Genomic DNA, 10,038 nt, shown 5'->3' with positions numbered 1-10,038 from the left:
AATGCTCTTGAACGAGGGGGCCCACGCAAATGTCAACTGCTCATTGCTTCCTGTGGTATTGGTCATTCAAATCGTGCACAGTGACGAGTGCTGCTCAGTCAACAATGGACTCCCTCTGGTGGTTGGCATTTAACACACGACAGGCTTAAAAATGGTGAATAAAATAGCAGAGTGTAGAAAAAGCTAAACGTGAACTGCCCATGGGAACGGTTGAAAGTACATGTTCCTGGAATTGTCTGGATTTGAATATGTATCGATACGGAATGTTGGTTCCTCCAGCAGTCTCTGCGGTGTACGCGTGTCGCAGATAGCGGGGACTCGTCCTATTGTAGGTAACTATTAATTCTAGAAAGACAGAAAACCAACCTATAAATGCCGCAATACGATTTTGAGGGAACCAACCAAAAACCGTAGCTGTAGAAAGAGGCTTATTAACTATTGACTCATTACACCTGACTTTTCGTTCTTTTTTCAGGTTAAACCGAAATACATGGCTTGTGTGGCTACTGCTTCCTACTGTGCGGCGAGCAAGTTGTGCAATGGAAGTAGCAAAGAGGTAAGTTGGTTTTTACTATTAAACCAGCTAACATGGCTTGGTTTTCCTGGGTCCTGATATCTTTACTTGCTGTTAATGTGCAAAGCAGAGTTCGGGTTATTGTTCATTTCGATTATGGGCACGGAGTTCCCTGTCGCCATCGTTCAGGTGTAGCACCCTTTCGGTGCCTAACTACCATGCATTACGGAGGTTGCACGAGGGCTGGGACACTGCTATAGATTGCCCAAGCCTAGACAGGGGAAGTCGAGAGGCAGAGGTCAGGTTCAAAACACGAGCCTTCTGGTCAGTAAATTCGCGCTCTAACCACTTGGGCCATCACGCCCCCTCCTTGTCGCCATACTCGGAGTAAATGCGTTTTAGCTTTCATCGATGCCTCCTGGCACTACCAGTGTTGATGGCAGGGTTGACAAGGGGTTTAACAAGTTTTCACATTTCATGTTTGACTAAAAAGAGCGAGATGGCCCAAGTGGTTAGAGGGCAAGTTTACTGACGGAAGGTCCGATCCCGGCCCTCCTGTTTCCTTCGAGTGGCATGGCAGTCAGGCACCAGAAGATTGTTACAGCTGGACAATTTTTTTATTTGATGCATATGGGGATTTTGTTCAAAACAAGAGTGATGTGAAACTGAACAATTTTTTATTTGTTCGACTGAATAAGACAAAGAAGGAATACTGCAGCGAGCATCTCGATCTTGTGATCGATTTTAATGTTTTGTCCACCGATGGTCGATACACCGAGTGCCGAATGTGCTTGCATGGTTTAATAATCCTTTTTTGTTTCCGTTCGAATTCGAGTCCCTTCATTCCGGTTTGTTTTCCTGATCTGCCATTCTTTTATCATCATTGGACTATCGTGAACTATTTTCCATTTTTTTCGCTCAAGCGTGTTGATCTTCCGGCTCCTGATACTCTGGTTCACGTGACCCGTTGCGGTGGGAATGCCGCGGATTTGCTCAGAATGGAAGAAATCTTAGCATCCAAACTTTCACACGATTTAGACGGCGTGAACGCGTTTGACTTCCTCCGGACTTTCATCGAGACCATAATCCAAGCTGCTCCTGATGCAGAGCAAGATACACCTTCCGTGACCTCAGCAAATAAGAGCGGGACTGGTGGTACAGCGATCGAAAAGGGTGGCAACGGTTCGCGAATGCAGTTAACCCAACTGATTAAGCGTCTTATGAATCGGTTGGAGATCGCACTCTGCTCCCTCGAAGTCTACCGCTTTCGACCAGTGTGTTTGGCACTTGGAATCCTAGTGCATGCCGGGGTCAAAGGACTCGTTCCTGTGGCCACTATGTGTGGGGTGAGTTCATGCGATTGCGGAAGCTCTTACTGAGTTCACACTTGTTGTTGAGTTGAAAGAAATTCACGCAACTTGGCTGAATCAAGTATTTTTTTCAAAATATGATCGAATATGGAGCACATGTGGATGTTTTAATCGTGATATACCAACACTACCCATTTAGCTACCAAAATGTCTGGTACTCATTTACAACAGCGAGTTGAGTGCAACCGATCAGATGCTTGGTAAACTTGTGATTTATGCTCTACTTTTGGTGAGGCTAGATGGCCCCTTAGGACTGCTTGTGTTAGACTGTTTTGCTGACAGCTGTCTGCAAAATTTCGCAAGTATTCACAGACACGTTCAAATGGCCCCCGGTACATCCTGCTAGTGCGATGCTCCTGTCCTTAAGCGATGCCTTCTATCATAGCCATTTTGGTCGTTGGCTTGTTCGCTGAGCTGGACAATTTGGTTGCAAACGTTTCATCACCAGTCGAGTTGACATCAGTGCGTAGTTGTGCGTGGCTACATAGCAATATTCCTAATAATGAAACCATGTCAGTCTGAAAACTTGGCAGAAAATGTATAATTTGGAAGGACATATTCTGGAATCTTTATAGCAAACATATGTGTGGTCTCTATTGAACGCATGGTCTAATCTGTTTGCTGATCTCTTTCCGTTTCGCTACACGTAGCAATCGCATGCGCAACAGATGTATGTAATGGCTCCTTGTGCGAACAGCAGTATCTGCCCGGGGCCCAGCATTAAGGTTATACGCAGCCAATCAGATATCAAGACTAAACCCCAGTTACTGTGGGCCTCTTTAGGCATTGATGCCTGAAGTGTGTTCATGCAAGCACTCGATATAAGGGTTGCAGACCGAACTAGACCAAGGCCCAATACGATGCTGGTTGGATTCGTTTTTATTGAGTAGCTGTATGGAGCCCCTAGTTCGTACATTCACCTGCCAAATCACTTCCCCGAGAACGATAGTACTAGAACGATAACACCGTTCATCCCATTCGTTATATTACGAGATGTCATTCTCTCTTGAAGTTTTGTCAACTAATATTGGGTCAACTCAATCGAGATGGAGATTGGAGCATAACGAGAACATGATTTCTCTCATTATTCAAAGAAATATCAATTAACGGAAAACCTGTGATGGTGAGATTGTCCGTGCGAATTTACTGGCCGGAAGGTCCGTGGTTTGAACTCGACCTCTGCCTCTGGACTTCCCCAGCCTATGCTTGGGGACCCCGTCAGACAGTATCCCAGCCCCCGTGCTTCTTTCGGGTGGAATGGCAGTTAGATATTGAAATGGTGTTACAACTAAACGACCAATGGCAAACCTACAATGGTTTTCTAGCGGACGAGGCACTTGATCGGCGCAAAGTCTGTCGTTTCTCAATCTCGAATTAACTTAGTTCCTTCTCTTGAACTCAGTCTATAAAAAAAACTCGGTCTGCGAATATGATCAATGCACATGCTTACGACTGTTACTTCATGAGGGGAGATACATATTGAAGGCCGAAATACTCGATTTTGCTATGCAAAACCGATGACGCTTCGAAAACAAGCAGATGAACAACATGAATACAGTTACTAAACCGGTACGAGAACTAGGCGCGCACGGAACACCACAGTAGGCATGTATTAGCAGTGGTATGTAGCTATATTTGAAAAGGACAGATGTAGATATTGCATTAGCAAATTCTGCATTTGGTATGCGCTTACGATTGCACCTCTGTGCCCACCTATGTATGCAGTGTTGAAACAATGTGCTGAAGGTTCCATACAACCACAATGGCGTGCATGTTGTCGTGTTTGCGCACTTGGACCATAACAAAGCACTTCATACAAAGACCAGGGGTTCTTCTTGCATCCCCAGCAGCAAAACAATGCAGACTTGAAATTGACACACTCTAGTTGCATCCGGTGTGCAAATAACCCTTGAGGTGATCTTCAAGTGTAAAAGGAAATATGTTCCATCGAGTAGCATAGTCTACTCCGGTCATTCCATATTGTGTTTGACATGTCGATTACCTAATGTTCCGTTGCAGCGGGGTTTTATCTAATCCGTCCGGTTGAATTATACGACTTTATTCCCTCTCTGAAGTTCCAGTCACATCATGGCTGGCGTCTGACCGGTCATATATTGCCGCTTCACAAGATCCGGTGCAGGCGTTTCAATGCCTATTTTACGCACACACACACACACATGATGTATACATATATCGTTAACATTATACGAATCGGATAGCCAGTGCTTAACCACTGTCATCGCCGTTACGTCTACATGTCAACCTGTGGGACTGCATAATCCCCACAGTTGTCTTATTCATTAGTAAGAAAAATTTGAAAGGCAAACAGACCCACACGTTCAGTTCTCATAGTTTCTGGCTTGATGAGTCAGGTTTCCACTCGATCCATGCCACAATCGCCTACACACACACACACAGACAGAGAAATACCAAATTTTACTGCATAGACTCGTGAGTTTTTTCACGTCATCCGGGCCGAATATTCTGTTGTAAGCGTTACGCACGCACACACGAAATGTTTTCACATTTACGATACCTGGTGACGTTTTCTTAAGGACTTCGTTGTTTTGCACATTTCATCCAGGTCGATTGGGCGGATGTGATCCAGGCAGCTGCATTGGTTGAAGAGTTATATGAGATCTACTATCGTGACCCTCTGCCGTGCAACCGTCGTTCGTTGGTTTGGAATCTCTCCCGACGCACACTTTTTCGCATCGGTTACTCAAGCCCTACCCCCCTGGATACCATCACGGAAGATTACGAGTGAGTACTGTTCGCTCTTCTGGTCTTTCTCAATGGCATATCTCGACCGTAAATAGCTTTTTGCCTGCTAGATCGTACGTATGCGGGAATGCTGTACCTATTCCTAACCATAGCCATCTTGTTTATTTCTCACTAAACAGGAATACCCCAAGTAGATGGCCAGGGCCCCTGTTACGAAAGCAAACATACAGAACAACATAGAACCCCATCGGGACGTTAAAAAACGGAGTGACACGTAAAACAGTCAGCTGGGATTAAACAGGTGGAATGAGTTAAGATGATACAAGGTCGAAAAAGCACACTGGCAATGCCTCAAAACGTGTCTTTCTGGAAGGTTTTCACCTGATAACTGATTGGGAGTGAAAAAACGAGAGACGAAACTTTGGAAGTGGGAAAATTGTGAATACCTGTTATAGTAATAGCGTTGGAATGGCTAAAGGCGAGGTTATGCCCCGACAGCGGAGAGAATTTCAAAACTATCAGTCTGAGTGGGGAGGCTCTGAGAATGACAGATGACAACAGCAACACGAATCGAATGCCTCTGCAGTCAAATTGGATGCTGTGGGATATTGATGCCTTCCGGATTGTGTTCCTGTGATTCTCTTTGCACGTGTTTAAAAACCCTATTAGACGCACAGTAGCGAAGCACATAACTAAGCCCAACTTGTGCTCGGGAACCAATTTTCACTTTTTTGCTGTCTTGGGTCACACTGTGCTTTTGGAAAGTACGGTGAGAAGGCGATCGGCCGAGCCACTTTCAGGCCCGCTTTAGTAGGCCTAAGGAACCGTTGTCTGGCCTGACAAGGTCGCGGTGAACATTCATTGGAAATGCTATCTAAATTGTTCGACCAGATGTCGACGAACGTGCTACTGACTGACCTGCACATCCATCCGAGTGGTCGATGGTTAATGTGCATCTTTTGGTGAACAGTGTAGTGTCACATCGAACCTATGGACCTCGGGTCAATAGCTTACTTCTCCACCACGGAGTCATGTCGACATGGGGGCGAAATTCCCCACTGGTTAGAGCGCGAATTTACTGGCCGGAAGGTCCGTGGTTCGAACCCGACCTCTGCCACTCGACTTCCCCTGTCTAGGCTTGGGCGACCTGAGAGTATCCCAGCCCTCGTGCCTCCTTCGTGTAGCATGGCAGCTAGGCACCGAAAGGGTGCTACAGCTGAACGACATGTCGACATTGGTGTAAGAATTGGTTTAGTCGCATCTGACTTATCCGTAAACGTTAGTTATTAGATCAACCGTTGATATAGTGAAAGAACAGCTCACAGGCGGGTGAACAACTTAATTAGGCTCCATTCGAGCTATTCCCTGACGGTATGATTTTTACTCACCAAAGTGGACAGACAGGTCTTTACCGTTCAACTGAAACCTACCGGCACATAACGGGCTGCTAAGTAGACGTGGTGGGTCTGTCTAGTTAACCCTCATATTATTATGAATGGACTTGTTAACTATCCTCCACAAGTAGTATGTTTCCACTTTGGTCTGCTAGTCTGCGCATTCCTGTTTGTCCGGACGCAGTAACCTGCTCAGTTGGATATCACTCTGAAAATGTTCCATATTGGGAAGTGAGCACTCCTTGTCAGGTTTTGTCTCATGGCGTTCTGTGAGGCTACTTGTCAATTAAGCGGGGTCCCACAATAGATATTTTTGGTCCACGGAATGATCGCTGCTCATTGTGCAGATGTTCCACATCAGGTCCACTTAATCTAGCACACGCTCGATAGGTTTTACGCAGCCTGACCTAATAGCGGGTCACAGATCACAAATTGTTCCAATCTTCGGTGGAGCGATTGTGAAGCTGAGTCGTTTCAGCTCGGGTCGCTGAAAGCATAGACCAACGACTTTGAAATGTGTTGCTGCTGTTTTACTAAAGAGTCTGGGGCAAGTTTTGAACCATATCAACGCTGTGAACAGCAGTAGCAGAAGGGATGAATACGAACACGTTGTGTCAGGATGCTACGGGTTCCAGTTTGAATTATTACGCATGGGTCATGTGTAATAGCAGTCTATTTCACATTAACCTGCGAGCAACAACTAGCAGTCGCTCCAACTCCGCTTTTGTCTTGTTGGGTCATTCTGGCCATCCGCACCTCGTCTTGCTCCTAATTCACTCCGTGGGGAAGGGGTTCGAAAGGATTATCTACTTCACGAAGGAGATCGCTGTTGGTTGAGGGAACCATTCAACATAGATTTGTCTGTTTTCACGTTCTGGCTTGTTTGGTATTCCTGACCCCGTTTATTTTCTTTTGCTGATCCCTGCAGACCGGCGGACGAGGACGATTGGCTTTTGCCACTGTTGTTTGAGCCGTAGGACCGCCACTGCCACGTCGTCGCTTTCTGGAATGGATGTTGTTCGTTGAGGATGTAGTTGATGAGTCGAACGCACTCAATTGTCGTCGTTATACTTCCCAGCTCATTCATGTATCGCCACAACCACCGCCACCACTACCACACAGTGGTTCCAGCACACACACACACACAAACCATCATCGATTTTTGTCCAATGTTGTACCTGTTTTGGCCAAATGTAGTAGACAGAAATGACGCCCGCACACACACATACATTTACACGAAAAACAAAAAAGAAAAAGTAATTTACCCGGTGCTCCCCATCCACTTGTCCATTTTCTTCATTTCCCAAGGCCCTGCTACTAAGTATGCTCCTACTAGATTATTGGCATCTTGTGGTCCTTTCCGGTCCGGTCCCGCGTTGCCAACTGACAGCACGAATCACCCATCAGGTCTGTTTGTGTGTGTGTGTGTGCGCGCGCCCGTTCATTCGGGTCCGAGCCAGCACACCGCGCAAGTGACTTCACTCGGGGAGATTGTTTTTTTTACACGTGCATCACATTTTCCATCTTCACCAGTTTTCCCACCTCATCTCAGGTCAAGTACATTCATTCATGATGCTTCGCGGGAACATGTACACCGTGTGACATCCAGTTCAGTCGGTACTATTCGGGTCGCTCATATAGAATAAGAAGAAACCCATTACTAGGCGCTTAATCCAAGTGATTCGGTCGATCAGTCGTGACGCCAACGGATTTTTCTTTTTCGTTTTCATCTTGCTGATAATATATACATATATGGCTTTGTAGAATGATCGGATGTTCTTTTTTGCCCCACTCCCCCCCGCGTAAGCTCCAGTGCACAGCTGACGCCCTCTGTTCCTCAGCGAATTACGGCATTTTGTACTCGTGTTTGTTTTCATGTGTTTTCATCCCCGCCTTGTTCCCTATTCATTGTTCTCATCCCCCCGGACTGCCGCAGTCATCGTTTTCGTTATTTTGCAAGCAATCACAAACCAAACAGGTCTTTCTCAATTCGCTTCCCATTCGCGATCATAAAATCGGGTCGCCGCTGCCGCCACGAACGGATAGACTCGAATTCTTTCTCTTCTACCATGTGTTCATCTGGCGGAAATTTACTGGCAGCCACCACGCCAAACTTCTTTCTCATTGTTGTCAGCGTTGTTTTACGGCTATCGTATGTGACGTATTCGTTCACGCATCATAATTGTCGCTTGTCATAGATTGGTTGGCTGGAATGAGACCAGCGATGTATGCGTGTGTGCAAGTAGTCCAACCAGAAACGAAGCATCGCGAGTGACGAACAAAACAAACAGGCTTTCCTTTCAAAACTGTGGTCCTGGCATGGCTCGCGCGTGATCATTTCTCATTCTTGTTCTTATTAGTTTATGTATTATATTATACATAAATATATCCACCCTTACTCACCTTGTGCTACTTACTACCTTGGTAGATGGGCTGAGTTCAAGTCCTCCCCACACACACACACACAAACCATCATCGATTTTTGTCCAATGTTGTACCTGTTTTGGCCAAATGTAGTAGACAGAAATGACGCCCGCACACACACATACATTTACACGAAAAACAAAAAAGAAAAAGTAATTTACCCGGTGCTCCCCATCCACTTGTCCATTTTCTTCATTTCCCAAGGCCCTGCTACTAAGTATGCTCCTACTAGATTATTGGCATCTTGTGGTCCTTTCCGGTCCGGTCCCGCGTTGCCAACTGACAGCACGAATACGCCATCAGGTCTGTTTGTGTGTGTGTGTGTGTGCGCGCGCCCGTTCATTCGGGTCCGAGCCAGCACACCGCGCAAGTGACTTCACTCGGGGAGATTGTTTTTTTTACACGTGCATCACATTTTCCATCTTCACCAGTTTTCCCACCTCATCTCAGGTCAAGTACATTCATTCATGATGCTTCGCGGGAACATGTACACCGTGTGACATCCAGTTCAGTCGGTACTATTCGGGTCGCTCATATAGAATAAGAAGAAACCCATTACTAGGCGCTTAATCCAAGTGATTCGGTCGATCAGTCGTGACGCCAACGGATTTTTCTTTTTCGTTTTCATCTTGCTGATAATATATACATATATGGCTTTGTAGAATGGTCGGATGTTCTTTTTTGCCCCCCCCCCCCCCCCCCCGCGTAACCTCCAGTGCACAGCTGACGCCCTCTGTTCCTCAGCGAATTACGGCATTTTGTACTCGTGTTTGTTTTCATGTGTTTTCATCCCCGCCTTGTTCCCTATTCATTGTTCTCATCCCCCCGGACTGCCGCAGTCATCGTTTTCGTTATTTTGCAAGCAATCACAAACCAAACAGGTCTTTCTCAATTCGCTTCCCATTCGCGATCATAAAATCGGGTCGCCGCTGCCGCCACGAACGGATAGACTCGAATTCTTTCTCTTCTACCATGTGTTCATCTGGCGGAAATTTACTGGCAGCCACCACGCCAAACTTCTTTCTCATTGTTGTCAGCGTTGTTTTACGGCTATCGTATGTGACGTATTCGTTCACGCATCATAATTGTCGCTTGTCATAGATTGGTTGGCTGGAATGAGACCAGCGATGTATGCGTGTGTGCAAGTAGTCCAACCAGAAACGAAGCATCGCGAGTGACGAACAAAACAAACAGGCTTTCCTTTCAAAACTGTGGTCCTGGCATGGCTCGCGCGTGATCATTTCTCATTCTTGTTCTTATTAGTTTATGTATTATATTATACATAAATATATCCACCCTTACTCACCTTGTGCTACTTACTACCTTGGTAGATGGGCTGAGTTCAAGTCCTCCCAGAAATTGAACATCAGGCATTGTCATATGAGAGGCTGTCGGTAGACTGATCAAGAGGACATCAGTTGATCATTGGCAGTAAAGATTATGCGAACAGCTGACGTAATTTCCATGACCTGGCTGGTGTCGGGATGAGTGCATCATTTATCCACCCTTCCTTTCGCATTGTGCTATGCTGTGCACATTAAATCCGTCTTGGTGAGGAAACGCTACTGACCCGGTTACGTGCTCTGTGTGACGTGCGGCTTCCGGATATAGC

General features: G+C 46.0%; 1 protein-coding gene across 1 annotated transcript in view; it reads left to right on the top strand.

Moving 5' to 3' along the window:
• T265_02032 (hypothetical protein) overlaps window positions 1–7,223 on the top strand; it is a gene marked incomplete at both ends in the record, with an annotated part of 22,333 nt that extends 15,110 nt beyond the window's left edge. Inside the window, 5 exons of the mRNA XM_009166180.1 lie at window positions 280–332; window positions 415–556; window positions 1,233–1,860; window positions 4,469–4,647; window positions 6,931–7,223. Coding sequence (XP_009164444.1) covers window positions 280–332; window positions 415–556; window positions 1,233–1,860; window positions 4,469–4,647; window positions 6,931–6,979 — 1,051 coding nt within the window. The remainder of the gene's footprint in view (window positions 1–279; window positions 333–414; window positions 557–1,232; window positions 1,861–4,468; window positions 4,648–6,930) is intronic.
• Window positions 7,224–10,038: the final 2,815 nt, after the last annotated feature.

The sequence above is a fragment of the Opisthorchis viverrini genome, assembly GCF_000715545.1.
Source record: "Opisthorchis viverrini unplaced genomic scaffold opera_v5_23, whole genome shotgun sequence".
Taxonomy (NCBI): Eukaryota; Metazoa; Platyhelminthes; class Trematoda; order Opisthorchiida; family Opisthorchiidae; genus Opisthorchis; species Opisthorchis viverrini.
Note: the sequence above shows the minus strand (reverse complement) of the source record. Positions and strands in the feature narration are given on the sequence as shown.